At 38.4% G+C, this 22,725-nt stretch overlaps 1 protein-coding gene across 1 annotated transcript in view; it reads right to left on the bottom strand.

Moving 5' to 3' along the window:
• Positions 1 to 22,725, bottom strand: part of FAF1 (Fas associated factor 1) — a 154,617-nt gene that overhangs the window by 103,671 nt on the left and 28,221 nt on the right. Inside the window, exons 3-7 of the mRNA XM_009088711.4 lie at positions 18,965 to 19,011; positions 15,906 to 16,114; positions 12,775 to 12,866; positions 12,337 to 12,425; positions 3,735 to 3,840 (exon numbers count right to left, since the gene is read on the bottom strand). Of these exons, the coding sequence (XP_009086959.1) occupies positions 3,735 to 3,840; positions 12,337 to 12,425; positions 12,775 to 12,866; positions 15,906 to 16,114; positions 18,965 to 19,011 (543 nt within the window). The remainder of the gene's footprint in view (positions 1 to 3,734; positions 3,841 to 12,336; positions 12,426 to 12,774; positions 12,867 to 15,905; positions 16,115 to 18,964; positions 19,012 to 22,725) is intronic.

Here is a 22,725-nt window from a genome sequence, read left to right as displayed (position 1 = left end):
TCCTGTGTCACTGATTGAAACAAAAAGTGTAGAGCACATTATTGTGACAAGAACTCAAGGCCATTAAGTTTTTCACAAATTACTTTGTCTGCTCCAGGATCAGAACACAAACTTGCTTTTAACACACTTTTAAATATTCCCCTTTCTGAAGAAAGCTTTCCTTCATTTCTGTAAAATAATAAAACTACCACGTGCAAAAATGAAAAATAGCAGAAATGTTCATTTCTAAATGAGAACAAGGTGGGAAGTATAAATAGAAAAGAAATTCTCTTTAATGCGGCAATGCCTCGTAATAATTCAGCACAGAGCTTCTCAAACCTCTGGTGAAGTTAAAAAGTCTCTCCAATCTCAAACAGCCTCTATAAATTATTGTAGCAGAATAAAGAACAAGTCTTCAAACAGAAAACTCCTTTTAGTCTTGTATTAGGAGTTCAATTTGCCAAATTGTCTTTATATAACCATGTAATACACTGGAAACGTATTCATTAACAGTCTCCTAACTGGCACAAAACCTACCAATTTCCAGTTTAAAATGCAGATGATGGAAAAAAGTAACCAGGATATTTCCCAGAACAGTATCTGCCCAGAATTAATTTAATACTGCAATTTTACAAGAACAAACAGATGTCAGAAACCTGTGACAAAGATTAACTTGCAATTTGGACCATCATGTTATTATTAACTTTCCTAGTTAACCACTCCCCTTCCCAACTCAAAAAAAAAATTTAAATCGAATATACAGAATTTTTGAGAAGTTCCATTTATTTTTTTATTTCATTTCCAAAGATTCTGTCTAAGTTCATGATCACAAAACAATATAACTGAATGCAAGTTATTTTTAAAGACGAGAAAACAGATCTTAATACGTAAAGCATTAGCTATTTTGATAAAGAATGATAAAAAAATAAAACAAAGGTTTTCAGGTACCCTCCAAAATCCAACTCTTAAAGTAATATGCAGTCAATTTTGGAAGCAGACACGAGCACTGCGGCATCAGGCTTCTCTCAGATAATTTTTTGTCACACGGTTTCCCCATTAAACACCGTGATTTCTTTGAGAAAACAATTCCTCCAACTATCATTCACTATTAAACATGCATCCTAAACAATAAAAAACCAGAGAACCACAGCAATAGTAGTTTAGGAAAGCACAGTTGTGAGCTCACTGGATTTTGCACTTAATGCACTGCAAAACATTTCTGCCTTCTGAAAGGGTGGTGGGGTTGAGTTTTTGGTGAGAGTTTGGGGGGTTTTTGAGACCCTTGAAAAAAATATCTATTCCTTAAAATTCACAGTATAACAACAACAACACACTGCACCAGTAGCCCTTGAGAGACAGTTGCACCCAACTGTGGCAAGAAGTAGAACATTTCTAGAATCTTAAATATTTCTTTTAATAATTGATGTAGTCATTTTGAATCTTTCTGCATAGAATATGGCATGTGAGTAGATTGCATTAACACTGCTTAAACATTTCAACTTGTCAGTATGGCCAAGTCGATTTCTGAAATATTTGCTGTATTTTCCCATCGAAACAGTAATAAAGGTAGAATAAATATATGCCACTGCTTTATAATCACTGAACATTAATGAATATTTTATGTCTTTTTAAATCTCCCTGTTTAATTTAAAAGGGTGAAATTAAGTCTCCTCCCTGCAATATGCCAATTATCTGTAAATCAAACAATAACTTGGCCATTATAGTCCTTTTTGTTAATATACCAGAAGCTAATTTGAAAACACTGAGCAGCATTTTTAGGTAATAATTGAATAGTCCTTCCTGCCCTCTTGTGGTTGGCAACTGCATCACTGAGCTTCTCCACCGTTACAAAAATATACCAGAAGGAAAGTAAACTATTAATTTGTTAAAGTGTGAACAAGAGAGTGAAGAGGGAAAAAAAATCCAACAGTCCCTGGAGAGGACAGAGACAAAGGAGATGAGGAATGATACCACTGATTCCTCCAAACCACAAGGACTGCCTAGATTTGTTACAATGATTACTCTATGCTAAAAGAAAAAAAAAAATTAAATTAAGAAGCCATTAGGGAGTTAACATTCAAAACAGTGCTTGTTTTCTATAATTAGACAAATGTTCAGCAACCCTTTTACCTCAGCAAAATCCCCAGGGATTTCCAGGAGCCTTTGCACAGACAGACACGTTCACCTGTTCAGCATCAGCTGCACAACAAGAGCCAGAGAGCTCCTTTCATTTTAGCCCCTTCACAATTTTATACACTCTGTTGGGTGTGACACTCAACACAAGAAAGGCAAAGAAAGGTTTTCTGCTCATGCTGGTTACGTGGTGATAGGGGTTTTATTTTGATTGTTTAAGGGAAAAATCATAATGAACTTTTAAATTATGTTGATTTCATACAGCAACCTGATGACTGTAACCTGCCATTATCAACAAACAAGAAAACTTCAGGGCATGGAAAGGCAGCTTAGATCCCCCTGTCACAGTTTTCTGGTTCCTTTAAGCCAGGTAAGACCCACCAGCAAAGTAAATGATACAGCACTGATAAAAACCAAACAGACAATATATATGTTTGTGTTTTCTTCTAGAATCTCACCACTTTAAAATTAAAAACACATATTAGGATGATTTATTTCCATTAACGTTCAAATTCTTTATAATTATAGAGAGTCAAAGCTCAGCCCTTCTAAAGTCAAACTGATTCAAGTTTGTGTATTTGTATTACCACGAAAAGTAAACCAGAACTTACTACAGTAGCTCTAAACATAAGAAACAGAAAACAGTCTTTCACATGAGGGAAAGATCAGAATCTAGATCTTAAGAATAACAGGATTCACAATGAAAACAGTTAGTGATCATTTTTCATTGATACTACTCCCATGGTTAATATTACAGAACTTAAATTAATTCTGTCTACCATGTCAGCATGTGACAAAAAACTTCAATAAAATCTGTTCAATCCTCAAAGACTGAGAGAAGTGTCAGACCAATAATAGTAAACATACATTTAATTTGAAAAGCAAACATTTAATCTTAATATTTTGTAATGTGAATTCTGAAGATTCGCATTTCTAGGCTGTTTGTCAAGTTTCCAGAAGGCAGTGGGTTATATGGAAAATAACATCCACAACACCTAGCATTAGATACACCACGAAGCTCTAGACAACAACCTTTGGGCTTGGAAAGGAGTTTTAAAAATATGCAAGGGACTGCTTATTCTGAATCCAGAGAGTCCAGAGTCACATCAGAGATATTTGTTCCCTTAGGACTTATTTCTGCTGAAGTTCTCTCCAATATCACCCCTTGCTGGCCGTTCCACAGAATGGCAGCAACGTCCATCACACACAAAACCATTGGGCTCCCAGGCCAGTAAGAATTACAGCACCAACAGCAACAGCTCAGGGGCTGAGGTGCCTGCACAATGGAGATGGAGCTGGTTAAAAGAGGGGAAGACAGAGAGAGCTCCAAGGGGTTTCAAATAAAATGAAATTTGAATAACTCAATAAACTGTTTGTGTATACACAACTGTTTGTGTATTTTGCTACTACAACACAAAAAGAAACATCCTCTCTGTATAATTCAATAGAATTCCTTTTTATAACTGAATTCTTTAATCAAATCTTGATGATCCAGTTGATGAAAATAAAAAAGACTAATAAAATACAGGAATATCCATCAGGACTATGCAAACCCCCTTTAAGAGAGCTGGCATTAGCTATAATGAGCTACATTTATTCTTCAGCTGTGAAGCAGCACTCACCTCCTGAATGGTACTGCTTCCTGAGAAGTTGAGGTTGTACTCCCGCTGGACTTCTCGATGGGTGACAATCAGCATGAAGTTTTGATTTAATGACTCCTGCAGGGCCCTGAAATGGTTGAAAGAAAAACAGGAAAATCAGGGATAAGCATGTTATAGCTTGTTTTACAGTTAGATGCAGAAACCCCAGGGTACCCTAAACTCTGCATGGACAAGTCCAGGCACAACATTATCATCTCTCTTTTCACTCTTAAATGCAAGGAAGCATGCTGAGAATGACCAAAGGCCATTCCTGAACTCCTTCCTTAATAAGGTGACTGCAGCCTTTAAAGCTCATCTAATGTTAAGTATTTTCAAAATGGAGAGAGTCCCATTATCTTCACAAACATCGGGTGTATTTAGCACTCCTAATGCCATTAATAATAGGCTTGTCAGCATATTGATGGCCAGACCAAATATCAAGCTATGATGCACATAAAGAACTGATGGTAAATAGAGTAAGGCAAAGCATGCTCTTGCTTCTCAAGGGTTACCTGAAGCAGAAACCAAATGGAAATTCTTCTGCTTAGATTCATTTATAGCACATAAACCCAGCTAATTAGAACTGGAAAAGTAACCACAGTAAAATTTCTCGTGTGGGTATTGGACATTTAGAAAATTTAGTTCTGTTCACATTGTTTTAAATGTACATTCACAGAGGGTTTTAATAAAAATAAAAACATAAATAAAAATTAAATTTAAAAAAAGTCTTAAGATACAGTTTAAACAGGCCAACCATATCTTCATGTTGTTACAAACTTGGTTTTTTTTCCTGATTTTCCTGGTAGTAAAACATCTGGATATTAAAAGGCATTCTGATTGCTTAATTAGATAAAAAATTATGCAGCTATCTACTTTTGAAAGCAGAAGGCAGGACTTCTGTTACAGACATGGCAATTATGGCTGGGTGCAATCTTACACATGCTACAAAACTGCAGCAACACTGTACCACACCTTGGGTTTCTAAGCAATATTTATGCAGACTGAACTAGTTCAGTGGCATATGAAATTCAATCGGGCCTATTCAATTCTTTTTTTTTCTTATCACATACACTTAAAAGAATGACAGACTGTGGCTTTTTCCTGCACATCTTCACAATTCCAAGACACTTCAACATGCCATTTCTCTTAGCACTAAAGGACAAACTCTGAACACAGACCAAGCTGTATCTTATGATACAAGAAGACAAGAAAGACTCCTCCATCATTTGAGACCTGATTTGTGAGTTTTAACTCCTTCTGGAATTACTGCTCCACTGGTTTGCTGCTCAGATGGGAAGGAACTCATAGAATACTCACTGGATGCTTTAGCAAGAGATACACAATTTGCTTGAACATCTCAGGGATATTTAGCTTACAAAAATATCTTCACTGGGAAACCCAATGTGGCTCCAGTCACATCTCCATAATCACATACTACAAAACAAAATAATGAAGCGCTATTTCTTGTTTGTTATGGTTTTCTTTTATTCTTATTTCTTCTTGTTTCTTGTCTTTTATGGTTTTCCAATATGGAAAAGAAATACAACTCATTGTCAATGCTAAGTATGATCATGTGCATGAGAGACACTACAAATGTAACTGGAGCCATTGATGCTGAACATGTCGTTTTCTGTACTTTCACAAGATTTTCAACAAAAGGCCAAACAGTTCTTTAAATACCTAACAGCCCCTCAAAAGAGGAAAAAATTTAAAAAAGAAGTTCTCAAAAGCTGTATGCCTGTTTTCAAAGGTAATTCTAATTTGATTGTTAGTAAGTTTTGCACCCTCATAACCATATTTTCTATTGGCAAATGTTCAGTAGCAACTAAAATATCCTGCTGTGCTTTTTCAGATTCTGATTTTTTATTTGTTTTCAGCAAATACTGGAGGCAAATGACATATTTAATTGCTCTGAAAACATTAATTACTGCATATGTGAATGGCTCTGGATTCCATACAGACTCACATAAGGTTCTGTTATAGCTAATTTTGACTCTATCTGAAAATCTGTAGATGCTAACTGATAACATGACTCATGTTTTCATTCTGTAATTGATGTAAACATAGAATAAACAGGCCAGTCTGATCAAACCCTCAGTCTCTCCAGTTATGCATGATCCCCACACATCAGTACAACTCAAAATACAACTTGCTAATAAAAAGCATCCACTCATAGGAAAAGTTTTCCACTTGTGAGAGCAGGAAATATTTTGGAAAGGAGAAAATACTCTTCAAACAAATTTAAATGAAGTGCCTAAAATTTAAAAGCTTTAATTTTTGAATTAACAATTTTGACACCTCTACTTTTGGGATTTCTAAGCAACACAAGCTGAATGCTGTTAACAAGCAAATTCTCAGCACATATTCATTGACAAACAGAGTGAAAAAAGAGGCTGAAAATTAAGCTGGCTAAAAAAAAAACTGAAAAAAAATTGAGGAGAAACTGGGTTTGAAAGTGTTAGCAAATGCAGTGCCTGGTTAATTGTTCACTTTTTCTTCAGAAAAATAACAAACTGAGGAATATTACTTCTGCTTACACAGAAATGCACTGGTCAACTGCTCCAGTCCTTGGAGCTCCTACATCAAAAACTCACATGGCCTGACAGCTGTAAAGCTTGGAAAGTGTCCACTAGAAAGTCACAGGGAGCAGGAATTGATGGCACACCTGATGGGTCACTGATGCCAGTGCTGGTGCCCACCCTCCTGAGTGGGATGGGCTTGATGTGAACACACAGCCAGGGATGTCTGTCTCTCCCATAATAATTTCCTCCAGCAAAGGGGGATGCAGATTACCCCAAATTGCTTGGGCCAAAATACATCTTGCCCAAAAATTGTGTGTCAGCCATTAAGGTAATGATAAATTTTACAAGGTGAAAGTATTTAAAGGAAACTTCTTTTTTAAGGAAGCTTATTTTTATTTCTCTTTAGGTCCACATAAGCATCTTGAGAAGACTGAATACAAGGCACATCTCTAAAATTTTGGCCTCAATGTTTACAGCTGTTTAATTTTCCTACAAATGTTATAGTTCACTATAATTTTCCGAATAAAATAGCTGTATTAAAAAGGGGGGGAAAATCAAGGTCAAACCATAGGTCCCATTAAAGACAAGACAGACTTATTTTTTTCTTTGTTGCCACCAGTGCTAAAAGAATACCATCAATTTCAGAATTTATAAGTGGGAGAAGAAAACTAAATTCTGGAAAGAGGACTAAAGCAGGCCACTCTTCCTAGAACATTTTTCCCCTACTGCAAACCCCAGCTTTCAAAAGCATTTGCTGATAGGTGATAAACACCATTACAACCTTTTTACCTCAGCTGAATGATTCTGCACTCACTGTGCAGCACAAGGGGCAAGGGAATTTGTATTTCTGGGCACCAATCCTCCAACTGAGGTACCCTGCCTACACCCAAAAAAGAAATTCAAGAATAGACAAAAGAAAACAGATCAGAGCACAGTCATTGCTCTGACCATTTCTTGCAAGAGACCTAGACATACAAAACAGATTGGTTCTATCTGCTGTTAAGTGATGGCATTAATGCTCTGATTTTTTATATGATTCTTTGTTTTTCAACAGCATTTTTCTTTGAAATTTTAGTAATATTTTAGAATTTGACACCATAAGTAAATCCTTAATCAATGATATATAAATGCTCCTTTTCATTCCAGTTTTTATGAAATACACTATTTCCCACTAAGCAATATCTTTCTCAGTCACACAGATTTCCCCAAAACCTCTGATTTTTATATAAACAGGTATGACACAAGATAATTAACATTTCCATTTTAAACTTACAGATTTATATAAGCTCATGTCAACAGAAGTCCAAATTTACTGTAATTACAGATTATTTACATTAAAACAAAATAAGAAATCAGTATGTAAATGTAATGTTTGTTGTAGCTAATGCAGCAGGAGGTGGTAGATTAGGTTCAAACAGCAATCAGTTAGCAAATCTGGCTAACATGTAAATGAGCAGAAGCCCTTTTGTTTACATTCTATTGCATTTTAAACTTCAGGATTTTTAAACTGTCTCATGAACAGATGGGAAAATAAAACATTAATCTTACCATTCTTATGGAAGCTTTCAGAGTAACTAAAGCAAGGCACTGCTCCTGTCCAGCTAAACAGACAGGACTAATAATTGGAGTTGCAGGTTACATCGTTCTTAATTAACACTCTGCTACAGTTGATAACATCCAACAAGACACCACATCACCACCACTGCTCTGCAATCTTCTAAAGCAGAGGAACTCAGCAATATATGGACCTATTGCCTGAAAAAAGGGATCTGTGGGTTTTTTCTTTTCCACACAGATGATTACACTTGTTAAACAAGTTACAATCACTTAGCAAAATTGCATTATTACTAATAATCTCCACGGTATGCACCTGGGGTTTTAATGCTTTTCAACCTTCCAGTGATTCATCAAGTATAATAAAGCATCTTTGACTTTCAGCTATTTAGCAAAAAGAAGTATAAAATATGTTATATCCATTATAATGACAATAGCAACAAAAAATTATAAAAAATATCTCCCAGAACACACAGGAGACCCAGCTCCATGGCCAGACTCCCATGCTCACACTTTTTATGCTTCCCTTTTGCATCATCCTACATCTATTTCCTCAACTGAATATTGTCAGCCTTCAAGAAGCATCCAAGGCAACAAAGAGAAGGAATTGCTGAGGAAGGGATTAATCTAATCTGACAAAGCTGGTGCAAGGGATCTACCCCAGAGTTGCTGAATGATGGGCATTCTTTGGCATCTTTCCTTTTAGGATTGCTTTCCAAGGGAAATAATGTTCTTCTCCACCCACCTGGTAACTTCTGCTCCCACCTGGTAACTTTTGAACATAGTCACTGCTTTTAAGGAGGTCTCATAGTGCTAGAAAGGTCTCAAATACCAGGTGTAAACCAACATCCAGGAGGAGGAAGGGGACCCAAATTACCACCCACCTCAGTAAAAGGCTGCACCAAAAGTGCAGTATTTCATACTCATCCAGGTGACCCCTGGCCAGTGATCTCAGAACTACCCACTGGACATGATTTCTCCTTTCCTTTGATACTACCTGACTGTGAGAACAGATGCAGGGCAGGTTGATATTCTGTGCAAGGGGAAAAATATTACACAGGTGCTACAAAATACACAACTGGAGGCAGCATCAGAGGTAGGTGAGATGATGGGAAGCATGGAAGGAGAAGGCTGATTTACTGCAGCTGCTGGGATGAGGCAGGAATTCACTAGAAATCAGATTTCATTATGTCCACAGCTCACAGAACACATGGTTATTGTTCTGGATATCGTGCATGGATAGTATGGCTTTGCCAGCTGAAATTGTGGTAGCAGGGTGGAACAATACATGTGGTATTTGACACTTAAATTTAATCTTTCCACCTCAATTTACTAGCATGCAGTCGTAATTCACTGGGTTTCTATTACCTATAAAAGCTTTAGGTAGGCCACTGATGAACAAAGATACCCCAGGAGATTTTTGTTTGTTTAAAAGGCAGGATCACTTTGCCATTACATTTAGATGCTGGTTTTCAGTCAGTTCTGGGTTAAGCCCATTCAGTCTGTCACAATAAACTTCAATGCCTTCATACCAATATGTTGGAATAGGATGTTTCAGACACTGTTCTGCCTCACTACAAAGAACAAACAAAAACTGGATCTTACAGAGCTGAGGCCAGACTGTTCCTTTTAAGAAGGGCATATAGCTAAAATATCACATACTGGAATCTCAGGCTTTTCAAATATCACTTTCTGGAGATATTCAAATCACGACTATTTATCTCTAGTTCAAAACAGAAGGCATTTGAAGAAAACAACAGATGAACTCCCAGAGCAAGAGGCAAAGTTCCTCAACATCCATTAATAATAGATGTGAGCATGACGCTTTCAAAAATTGTGGGTAACAAACTAATCTGAATAATAACTGACCTAACAGTAGGCAGTAAACAGTGTAACTGGGTTTGGTACATTGCTTCAATTAGATGTGTTTTGATCTGCATTGATGCTTTAATTGGAGGCAAGCCTCCCCTTTCATCTAGAATTTATGACTTCAGGAAGATGATCTAGCCTTCAAATTATCCGTGTTTAAATAGCCACTAATTAGGCACCATTTGCTGTCCCAAAGCTACCAACTTTTATCTTAAAAATATCCAGAACTAATCTCCACTATGAAACAAATATAAACTATAAAAGGTAACAACTACTTTGATTTTACTGTCAAGTGAAGTTCTTTAAAACCATTAATCCAATAAAACAGGCTGAGAACTGTTTTTAAACAGTTTGTTGTTATATACTTTACTGCAGTTGCAATAAACAACTCTTTTCAGACCCCACTTTTCTCTCTGCAATTCTAACATTCAAATTACAATATACAACAATACCTGGCTAGAAAATTTTGGAATTGGAAATGAAACAATTAGCAGCTCTAGTGTCTTTTCAGTGTTCTTCAAATAGCTGCTAAGGTACAATGGTTTATTGTCCTCACACACAAATACAGTTTCTGTTTGCACATACAGTTCTCATACACCACCCTCTGTTCCAGTGCCACTCTTCCCTGTCTTAATGCTCCTTTTCTTATAATTATTAGTTTTATAATTCGTATCAGCATTCTTAACTCCTCCACAGACTACACATTAATGTGCACAAGTACCTTTTAGTAATATACAAAGCACTTTCAGTCCTTAGGAAGGCAGCTACAAATTTCTATTGACTCTCCAAGAATTCCTCTCACCAGTAATAGAACTGCACTTGCAGGATGTTCTCCTATCACCTACAAGGGCAGAAAGCCAACTCCCTCTCCGGACCAGCTGAAATCCGAGCATTTTCCCCATTCCAAAGGCATCCCTGAGCTCGCCGCTCCGCTCCGGAGCAGCTCCTTCGGCAGGCTCAGTTCCCGCGCACCCTCTAGCGGCTACCGAGGAAATTCCCATTTTCCTGGGAAACACCACCTACAGGGCTGCCTTCGGGAAAGGGGAACACACGGAAAAAAATCGCTCATTACTTTAAAAGAGTATTTTCCATATAACGTCGTTTCATTTTCAAACCTTCACAATATTCCCTGATTGCAGAAAGAGACCTGGGGGTGCTGCCAGACAGGGGCTGAACACGAGCCAGGTGTGCCCAGGTGGCCAGGAGGGCCAGAGAACCTGGAATTCAACAGGAGGGACAGTGGCACCTGGATATCAGCAGGAGGGACAGTGGCACCTGGATATCAGCAGGAGGGACAGTGGCACCTGGATTTCAGCAGGAGGGCCAGAGGCACCTGGATATCAGCAGGAGGGACAGTGGCACCTGGATTTCAACAGGAGGGACAGTGGCACCTGGATTTCAGAAGGAGGGACAGTGGCACCTGGATATCAGCAGGAGGGACAGTGGCACCTGGATTTCAGCAGCAGGGACAGTGGCACCTTGGATATCAGCAGCAGGGACAGTGGCACCTGGATTTCAACAGGAGGGACAGTGGCACCTGGATTCCAGCAGGAACAGTGCAGGAGCAGGGCAGTGACTGTCCCCTGTGCTGCCAAGGCCACACCTCGGGGGCTGTGCCCAGCTCTGGGCCCCTCAGCTCTGGAAGGACACGGAGGGGCTGGAGCAGGGCTGGAGACGGGAATGGAGCTGGGGAGGAAAGTCCTGAGCAGGGGGGAACATTCTCACTCTCCAAACTCCCCAAACAGAGGAGAGACCTGTCTCCACTGCCATGTCCCTAGTGGAAGGATGAGAGGAAATGGCCTTAAACTGCACCACAAGTTCAGGTGAGGTATTAGAAAAACATCTTTCCCTGAAAGAACAGTTAAGCACTGGATTAAGGGATGTGGTGGAGTCAGGAAGTGTTCAAGAGATATCTGGATGTGGCACCTGGGATATGTTCCAGAGGTGAATATGGTGGGTTGAACTAGATAATCTTGAAGATCTCTTCCAGCTTTGATGATTCTGTGATTCTGTGACTATGAACACTCACTGCTTATTTCTTGAGTGTTCAAATCAGTAATAAAATATATCCTTCTCAATATCCTTCACAAGGAAATAAATTACAATTAATTATTAATGAATAATTAATTTCTATTAACTAATTATTCATTAACAATTAACAAGATCAAATAATGTAACAAACATTTACATCTAATAACAAGATAAAATACTGTAACAAATATTTCATAAAGAAAATTCCAAACAGATGGGAATGATTTATACAGATTTAAAAGATACATTAAATGGACCAACACAAAGCAGCAAATTATGCAAGGCCAGCTCTCATTTCCACAGGGACTAGATTTCTGTTAAATGAAAGTCATCACATCTGTAAAACTGAGATGTAAAATTCTGTATGTACCCAAGAGATTCATGTACCCCACCAAAGTTTTAAAACCCCTAACAAGCTTCTTTTCATCCCAACAGTCACAAGTGCAGTGAAAACACTTTGCATTTACTGACTGCAGATTCCTGCAAATATACACATGGCTTCATAAAAAACCACCAAAAAACTCAACAAACAAACAAAATCTACAAACAAACAAACAACCCCCCCCCACCAAATCCATACAAATAGAATTTATGGCCAAAAGACTTACCCAGAATGACTTGAAGAAGGAGGAGGCAGGTCAGGTGTTAGAACATAAAGACTATTATTTTTTGGCAAGTGTAGACTTTTTAAAACAGTCTGAGGGGAGAAAAATCATTATAAATATAAAATATTCACCAATTCTGACTTGGTTTTTTTTTTTAATCATAGGTGTGTATTTACAGTGTCAGCAAATACTTTGTTTCAAGACACAATTCCCTTTACTTCAAAACATCATTTTTGTAAGTGGGCCACATTCTATACAAACCAAACACAAACTGATTTGTCCTGATTTTATTTTGCAATGTTTTAGATTAAGAGTTCTTTGTGTGCCACCCAAGACATCTGACACTGTTTGAAACTAACAATTCTTGCATTGTAATCCCCACCCACAGATGCTCAGTTTGAAACTGAGTTCAGTTAACTGAAAACACAGTTGAAAACTTACACTATCATCTACATCTCCAGTCTTCCACCCTTTTAACAGCATTTTAGATGCAGGAATCTGAAGTTCATTTTCTAGAATATGTTTTATATCTCCTAGAGAGAAAAAAAAAAAGGAAATATGTAAAACATTTACTGTTTTATATCAAAGAGCAGTGAGTTGTACTTTAAAAACAAGAGCAAGGAGAAATTTACTAAGAGAAGGATTTTCAGTCTAGTTACCGTTGTAACATACCCTTCAAACAGTAAAGAAAGCTTAAAAAAATAATCACAAAACATGAATGATTGGAGAATCACACAAGGATCTGATGATTTGGACATATATATTGGTAATTCTATATTCCATACAGATAGGTGTGTGCTATCTGGAGCACCAGACTTAAAGAGGGTGAATATTTCTGATACCACATTTCATTAGCATTAGTCCAGACCTAAGGAACTGGAATGTTCACACAACTGACTGCCCTGACAGCTTTTCCAGTGTCTTGTACATTTTGATGCTCTTCTTCCCCTGTAGTGTTTACAGTCATAAAGTAACTCAGGCTGGAAGGTACCTCTGGAGTTCATGTGACCCAAGCCTAACTCAAAGGTCTAATTAAACCAGTTTGGTCAATGACTTGTCCAGCTGGCTCTTGAACATGTCAGCATGGAAGTCTGATAACTTTTCTGGCCAACCAGTTTCAGTACTTCACCAACCTCACAATAAAAAAAAACCAATCCTTTTATTCAGTGTGAATTTTTGATGTGTCTACTGCCTCCCATTCTCATGCACCTCCAAGACAAGTCTGGCTCCATCTTCTCCATGGCCTCCAGCAGGCAGCTGCAGACAGAGGTCAGCTCTGTACCTTCCCCCTTTCCTGCAGGCTGAACAAATCCTCTCCTCTGTGCCTTTCCTCCTGTTAGCCCAGAGCCCAGGCTTACTGCAGGATGCCATCATCTTCCTTCTAGTGAGCACCTCAAAACCCCACACAGAGCTCCAGATGCAGTCTGGCAAGTGCTGGATGGAGGGAAATAATGATTTCCTGAGATCCACCAGCTACACTCCTGCCAACAAAGCCTGGGACATGGCAGGTCTTCTTCACTGCAGGAGCTCATTGCTGAAGCACCCAAGATCCCTTCTATTAAATTGTTTTCTAGCCCATCACACTTCAGCCAAGTATCAGGTGGGGATAACATGGAGTTATCCTATGCCAGATACAGGACTTCAATTTTATTTTCTTGGAACTTCAGGAGGCTCCTGTCCCATTTCTTCAGGCTGCCCAGGACCCACTAAACAGCAGCCCTGCCCTCCAGAGCAGATTAAGATTTATTTTGATCAGGTTTTATTATCCAGTTTTTATCTTAACATTAGGATTGGGAAAACACAACAGCAGAGTACATCATAGGCCTTACTAAAGCCACACTGGCAATCTCTCCCCTTGTCAACTGAGCCAGTCATCAAATTGTAAAAGGCAAATAATGCTGACTGATTAGGTACAATTTGCCTTTAGTAAATCCACGCTGGGTGTTCCAAATCCCCTTCTTTTCTCCTGTGCCCAAAAATTGCTTCCAGAAAGATTTACTCCATAATCTTCCCACAGAGCAAGCTCAGCAATCACCACTGAACACAGGTTCACATCTGCCTTAGCCTTTCTTCTCTTGCTGATTTACTTACAGAAACCCTTCTAACCCCTCAGTGGTTTCACCTTCAGCTGAGCTTTGGTCTTCCTAACTCCAAACCTGCACATCTCTGTGCTCCTGCTGGGCAGCCCACCACTACTTTCCAGCTCTGGCTACTCTGGTTTTGAATTATCTCAGCCAGAAATGCTTTTTCTTCTGTGCTGGCCTTCTGCCATGCTTGCTCCTCTTGCACATTGCAAGGAACTGTCCCTGTGCTTTGAAGAGGTTGTCCTTGAAGATCAAGCAGCTCTCTTGGGCCCCTGTGCCCTCCCGGGCAGCCTCTCTTGGGCAAGAAGATCCCCACAAAAGCCAAAACTATTCTTCCCTCAAGTCCACAGCTGAAGTTCTAAAATTTGCCTTGCTCACTTCTCCCAGGACTTTAAACACAAGGCTGCCCTCCATCTTTATATCCCAAAATACAGAAGTTCTGTACAAACTGCCTTCTGCCCTACGGCTTTCAAGTAAAAATCAAGAATTAAGAAGTCAATAAGAAAAGAAAAATCAAATCAGTACAGCTGAAGGATTCCGATCTGATGAGATTTTGATGTCCAATTTCCACGGGTGTAACTCAGCAAAAGGAAGAGAGAGAGCACCCATCGATCATTCAAACCGATCACCGCTAGGTGGCGCCACCCAACACCAAATCCATGGCTGAAAGGACAAGTGAGGATCGAAAGTTTCAAAATTTCCAAATTTCATCCCAGACAAAAGGCTGCAGCACGGAAAATTGCTTTCATCAACTATTCCTTCACGTAGCTCCTTATTTGGATCTGTATAAGCTCTTCACTAAAAATAAAAAAAGGAAAATACTTTTCTTCTTTAGCAGAAGGAAATTAATTCCCAGTTTGGGGAATGTAAAAAATCACATGCTCTGAAACACTAGCAATAGCATGCTTCTAACACACTGCTTTAAAATGCATCAGTTTTAGAGTAAAGAAAATAAAACTTATAGAATTAATCTCAATTTGAATGAAAGAGTCAAATAAAAATTCAACTAAAAAGAATGCAATGATGTTCCTCACACCAGGAAGAATTCCTCTAATCTTGCCATTAATCCTGTGCAGAAAGAGATGCCATAAAGATTCAAAGAGGAAATGCCAAGATCATCCACTTATTAATAGCTTGCATCTACACTAATCCTATCCCAGATTACATTTTCATGCCTCGACTTAATTATTAATCTTCATTTTGTTTCTGAAGCAAGTTCATAAGAAAACTAGATTTCAAAATAAATATTTGATAGATCACTAACCTTTACCATGGATTAGTGAAATTTTGCTTTTTTTAAAGCTGTAAAGAGATTTGAAAAGGGTTAGTAGCTGTGGAAGCTGCATTTTTGGGGGCATCTTTTTTTCTTTTTGAGGGGTTTTGTTCTACTTCTCTTTAGGACTTGGATTTTTGCGGTTGAATCTTTCTAGCTTGTCTTTTTAACATTTTCACGACAGCAACTTTCGTTGCATTTATACAAATCCTTACCCACTGTAGAGCTGTCTTCAAGTACTACATCCACATTTCTGTCTCTGTACTCAACCCTGAAGTCCAGCATTCGAGGTTGCCTTTCCACTATTTGTCTAGATGGCACTACATGGCGAAATGCTGAGGAGGAGGAAGGAGCTGAGGAAGCTGCAGCAGAGTGACTGCTGGGGCCATACGCTGGTCCGTGCAGAGTCTCCACACCGTACTCACTGAAAGACAGGCAAGTAAGATCATGTAAACACAACAGCTTGGCATGTCTAGCCAGAAGTTAGGAAAGCAAAATGACAGTATTATTCACTTATTGCAGTCCAGCACACACCTCTTGAATTATTGCTGTTGGAGCTGAGAAAAATGCTTATTAAAAATGAAAAAATAAATTCTGTATTAGTGATTTTACCCTTTCAAGGCTCAGGAGCGCTATTGGAGATCAGCATTGGTGACAAACAAACATTTTAAATCCACTGTGTAATTAATACCAGAATTATCTTGAGGAGAGGGATTGTTTCCTGTTCCAGGAGTGTTGTGGCCATATAAAAATTGGCACCATGGCAACGACCAGCTTTCTACATCATTGGGCTAGTATCCCGTGGAAATGAGAATAAGAAATATAGCTCAAAATTCTGCATGCAGATAGGTATTTCCTCACCCTAAATTAGTAAAAAACAAGTCAGATATGAAAAGAGATACACATTTAAGGTAAATAAATTAAGATAATGAAGCACGTGTTTAAAAAGAAAACACCTAGAAGTACAACAGCAATGCTGAATTCTGGCTTGTATTCAAGTTCAAAATCCTGCAAGGCTCCTGGAGAGTCACATAAAGATGTCTCCATACCTGACTCAAGGATACTCAAGGTCAGAACAAACTGGAATACCCTCACTACCCAGAAACACTTCATCTTCCTCAGTGAGCCGCTCCACAGGAAGCACATAACTGGGATTGGAAATAAGTGTAACAAAAATGACATTTGGGGAATATTACTCCATTAAAAAAAAAAAAAAAAAAACAGAAAAAAAAAACCCCAAAAACCAACAAACCCCTATGATGTACAGAAATCAAATTTGGAAGGCAAGAAACTCCATCAAGTAAGCCTAGGGAGTCGTCTTTTAGATGTTCTTACCAGGAAGATGCTGGGAAGTTACAGAATCTCATGGTGGATTTCAGAAATGCTGCAACAAAATTTGTCTCATTTCTATTCTTTATCAGAACTTACTTGAAAAATTCCTCGTGTTATCTAAAATAGCATGAGATTCTCAGTGGAAATGCTTCATAGAGCAAGTCAAATCTGTCATCTAGAGGAGGTCTGAACTTTAGAAAGTGCAAATGTGGATGGCATGCATGTCAGAGAAGTGCAACAGTACTCAGCTATTGCAAATCCCATCATTGTGCCTTTCCCATTTGCAACAGAAAAACATGTTATGCTTGTAAAACAAGGGGCTCCTTCACTTCTCACATCAGCATGCTCAGAAGGATGAATGCCCAGCTACAAAGACCCACACTCTCAGACCTATGGCTCAAAAGTCAAAGGCCCACGTCAGAGCTCTAAGGAGGACAGGAAACAGACTAATTTTCAGTATTTAAAAAAGTATAAATACCAAGTGATGTGTTATTTTCTTCAGCCTGGTGGACAAGTATGAATTAAGCACAATTAAGTAATAATTCTGTTAGTAGACCCAAGAAGCAATGAATATCCCAGTTCTCAGGACTGGATTACAAAACAAACAATGAATTACACACCAAAGTGTACTTTTTTCTCTTCAATAAATTAACTTTAAGTCCAGTTGCATTAATTCTGTTTGATTCCACCACAAAAGGCATCCTACATATCTTACTAGCAACCTCTAATAGAACATAAAAAGCCCCACATCAGTAAAATAAGCCTTATCTGAAAACCACTGGAAAGCAGGTTTCTAAATCTTCTGAGCCTCCCTTTAAACCACTTCCACTGGAAGCATACAAAACAAGACAAAAACAAAGTAACAAAAATACCCATTTGAAACACATTTGACTATCAAATAATTTCTAAAAATTAATAAATTACTGTGAAAGTAAGTGGGCACTGGACCACCTTGTGATTGAAGACAGGCATTAACTACTCTAACTATTCCCCAGCTTCTTTTATCTTTTATTTAATCAAACATTCTGGGAGTTTAAACAGAAATGCTTTGGGGTCAACTTATGCAGAAGGAGTGCTCCACAACCAAGACTTGATCTCACATGGACCAAACAGGCCTTACAGTAAATATATATTTAGTAACTTTCATGGGCAAATACTTTTATCCAGGTTTTTATCAAAACCTGACTCTGTTGAATTAGGAAGTATTGACAGAGATGTCAAACACCACTTTACCTATATTATGTATCTTATTTCATCATTGAAATTTTTTTAATAGTACATTAAGTATTTTTCTGAACAAATTTTTAAACACTGCTTTACTGTCTCTCTCAGGTAGCTTAATTCCTGTTCTGCTGTTTTCAATTGCCTCATCAGCACTTAGATCAAATTTCAGTGAGTTCAAGATATCCAAGCATCAGTATGGAAGCCAAAATTTAATTCAGAAGCTGAAAGAAAATCAGTAAAACTACTTTTAGACAGGAACAACCTTACTTTATCTATCACAGCTTCTGCTGCCTGTAATTCAATTTAAAAAAAATAAACAAAACAAAAAAAAAAAATCCCAAGTACAAATGGTTTTAGCCAGAAACAGGGAAGTATGGAATATCAATACCTTTATAAATGCATAAGGAAAAAGAAATACTTAGCCAGAAGCATACCAACACACAGTCTTTGTGAAGAGACAGCCCTGCAAAGAATGACCCAGCCACCAGTGAAAATAAAATAAAAGTTAACTATTTTGAACAGATGTTTGAGCTAGTCCTCTATCAGTATGGGAAAAACTGAATGTTAAATCAGCTTTGCCAGGAATAGAATTTGTGACTCCAGAAACAGCTTTAAAAGGAGAATTATGTCATCTTCTTAGGATTCAGGAAGGAAAAAATAAAGTAACTGTTACCCAGCATCATTCTCTGCATGTACTACTCCAGTCCTCTGTGCTTACCTTTGTAGAATGCCATTTTCTTGTGGTATAACACCATTTATAGCTGCCTGAAAAGAGAAAACAAATTTTGAGTCAAGCATGCAGAACAAAAATACATCAGAACTTTCATAATCTGTTTTGAAAAGTGATTAGCTTGCTTCAAAACATGCCCTAAAATGCTCTCTGTTTAGTGAATATTCTTGGTGAATGATATTGGGTACCATTATGGGATCTACATAAAATAAAAACCATACCCAAGTGAAAAACAAACATGAGCTGAAGCTCACACTCCTGCTTGTGTGTGATGGATTCCCCAGGTGAATGCCTGGGAATAAACTTTGGTACTCACACACAGGGGACACATCACTCCCAAACACAGCCAGAAAACTGTGCACAGCCCAGGCAGCCTCACAGCACATCCACAGAGAGTCTGATGTTCCCCAGGAGCACCAGCATGGCCCAGCCCATAACCCTGGCCAGGGGCACACACCCTTTGTGCTGCCAGAGCAGCCCCATCACACCTACAGCTCACACACAGCCACCACCCAGCCTCCTCAGGCTGCTAGGGACCATCCCAAAAATTTAAACTATCCTCAGGTAGTTTTTAACCAGGGTTTATGCAATAAATATCCTCCCACACTGTCCAAATCATCAGAAGGTTTAACAGCAGGATCAAAGAGAGCTTGTAGCATCCCACTGCTCTCCATTTTCTCCTTTCTACCTTCACAACTTCTAATATCCACCCTCATATGTCACATATACCTGACCTGCTGGCCAGAACAGCTGGTGAATGAGTGTCTGGTCTCCAGTGAAGAAGGGAACACTGATGTTTAGCAGTTCATAGATTCCCTGCTACTCCAGGAGGACAAAGTCATACCCTGTGACTGAACTACTGACAGTCATCATCCACCAACACCATTTGTGCAAACTGACATTAAAAAAATGTAGCTTAAGTAAGTGCTTAATAAACACAAAAATAGATGCAATCAAGATTTAAATGCTATGGTTTCTTTTTCTCTGAATAGATAAACATGACTTTTTTACAATTTCCATTAATAGTTAAGGCTACATGAAGTCAGAACGTTTTATTGCTGAACTCAGCTAAGTTACTGTGATACTGCAATAAGACTTATCCTGCATTTAGAAACAAATATTGCATTAATAATTATTTAAAAAGCAGAGAAGGAAAAGGTCAGAGGTACCCATAAGCTACAGCAACAACCCATGAGGCTGTATCAAATTACAGTGAAAACAAAGTTCCCTACCAGATCAGGTTTTAAATCAGTTTATCCACTGTGCATGGTAATAATCAGTGGTTTCTTTCTAACGTGTCTCATTTATCATCCTTGTGGTTTTTGCAGTCATACGCAGCTCTTGATGGTGTTCATCTAATAAACCTCCAGGAAAGAGTAGGAGGTTTTGGTTTATTTGGGTTTTTCTGGATTGGCTTCTCCCTCCCATACTCTTCAGCAATATACATTTAATTCATGTCAGTCAACAGATAAAGTTGGCTGAGAGACAAAATCATCCTTTATTTTGCATCTGTAAGATACAGAGAGCAAACACAGGTTTTGTACCACAGAACCTACACTAATAATGATCTGCTGGTGCAACAAAATTCTCTTTACTTGGGGAAAAGAAGCTGCTTCAGCTGTGAAGAAATGCAGCAATGTGGCATTTTCACACTTCTGTCAAAACTCTGTCTCAGAGGATTAAATCAGCTCAAACTTCTTCTGAGCCTAGTTAGAGGGGTTAAATACGATAGAGGCTTCCAGATATTTTCTTTTAAACTGAATAACTCACTTGTTCATATATCCCCAGTTTTGTAAACTTGATGACATTTAAGGGGCACAGGAGTAAGAAAAAACAGCAGAAGCATTATGTGCTTTTTTGATGGAAAGACCTCTATTAACCACACTGTAAAACTGAAGAGTCCAGACAATGTTTGTTAAGCAAGATGGAAGACTAAAATAATGTAGACAGCAAATGGTAGCAGTGCACATGTACATACTGCATAAATATTAAATATCCATGTTCTAACAAGACAGCTATAAGTAGACCCTGCAAATAAAAAAAAAGAAAAAGGAACAACCATCTGCTTTAGAATTTCATTGGGAGAAGGTTGTGACTATAAAAAAAAAAAAAAAATTAAAACAAGAACACGTTACTAAGGCAAGATCTGCTCCAGGCTGTTCCTCCCCAGTGTCAGCCCCCTTTGAAAGAGGCTCACATCTCTATGGTTATGCAAACATTTCAAGATATTCCATTTTTTTGTCTCTCCAAACAGGGATCTTTGATCACCAAAACCACCCTGTGTGGCTAATTTATAGTCATTAAAAATGTGTGCTACTCTTGAAACAATTTAAATAAGCAGAGCATTAAATCTATTTATGGGTTATTGATATAAAGAAACCATGGCTGGATCAGAAAGCCCTTTCAGCTCCCAATAACCTGCTGCTGAGAGTGATGCCAGGAAAGCAGCACTCTGTGCTTCTGCTGCTCTCACACTGCATATCCCCTGCTGCATCCAGGGTACCACAGCTTGCTAATGCTATCACTATTTAACAGTGAAGTTCACCTTAAATGGAAAATTACAGGGGCTTCAGAAGATGTTTCCCAAAGCCAAGAATCCTAGGTGCATCTCAGTGCTATCCATACACTAATTCTGCCATAAAACTGTCCCATCCTGAAACAGAATAATTTCTGTTTTGATGAGAGACTTCAAACAACTACCAGGCCCACAATTTATTTCATTAAATTATAAACTGAATGTAGCTCTTCTTGATTTATAAATTTTGTTTAGGGATATCAATCATATAGCCAGGAATTGGAACAGCTTATTTAAAAATTCATTAAATACTGTATAACCTGACCTGATTGGACCTGCTTTGGGCCAGAGAGACATCCAGAAACAACTTCCAGTCCCAAGCACCTGTGACCCCACCATCCAATAGCACAGGTTATCTTGATAAACATACTGTGAATCCTGGGGGTTTCTTAAATGAAAAAGATGGCAAGAACGTGACACAACCCTGGACTAACAAGTGCCCATTAAAAGGTTCAAAGTAACAATTAGTCAGTTCTGACTAATTGTGACTATCTTTTATGAGTACAAAACAGTGTCAGAAAGAAAACCAAGAACCACCATTCCTTAATTACCTATTGAAACAACATCAATGACCCAGTGCTAACCATTGAAAAGCAATGAAGCACATCTTGGAGTGACTCTCATCCCAGGGTCCTATGAATAATATGGGTTTACAGATAACTCCAATATTCAACTCACAAGTTGTAAATACTCAGTGGTTTTCACCAAGTTTGAAGATGAATTGGATTTACTAATCATATTATTTAAAAGCAGAAGTATACATACACTAATTGAATATTGAAACGAGGCAAGGGGTTCCTTCCTCTTCACAAACTACAGATGGGAGGCAGTTTTTTAATTTCCAGAATTTAAAAAGGATATTTGGATGAATTAGGAGTTAAAGGCTTTTGCAATGGGTGAGGAGGGAGCTCTTCCTCAGTGGCCACCTCGTGTTCCTCCCCTCTCCTTCCCAGCCTCCACAGCACACCATGGTTTTGGCTGACAGATACAGAGCCCTGAAAAATCTCTCCTTTGGAAGCTCCATCCCAGTGAAGAGCAAAAGGTTTCACAAAGCACAAAGCAAGATCAGCTCTCCAAAACAGGGCCCTAGAAAACACATCCATAAGCAGAAGGAGAAAGCAAATTGGAGCAGCACAGTGCTGAAAGAACAATCCTTTCAGAGGAGGAGGCTGGA

Source organism: Serinus canaria, chromosome 8, assembly GCF_022539315.1.
Source record: "Serinus canaria isolate serCan28SL12 chromosome 8, serCan2020, whole genome shotgun sequence".
Classification (NCBI taxonomy): Eukaryota; Metazoa; Chordata; class Aves; order Passeriformes; family Fringillidae; genus Serinus; species Serinus canaria.
This window is presented reverse-complemented; position numbering and strand designations above follow the sequence as displayed.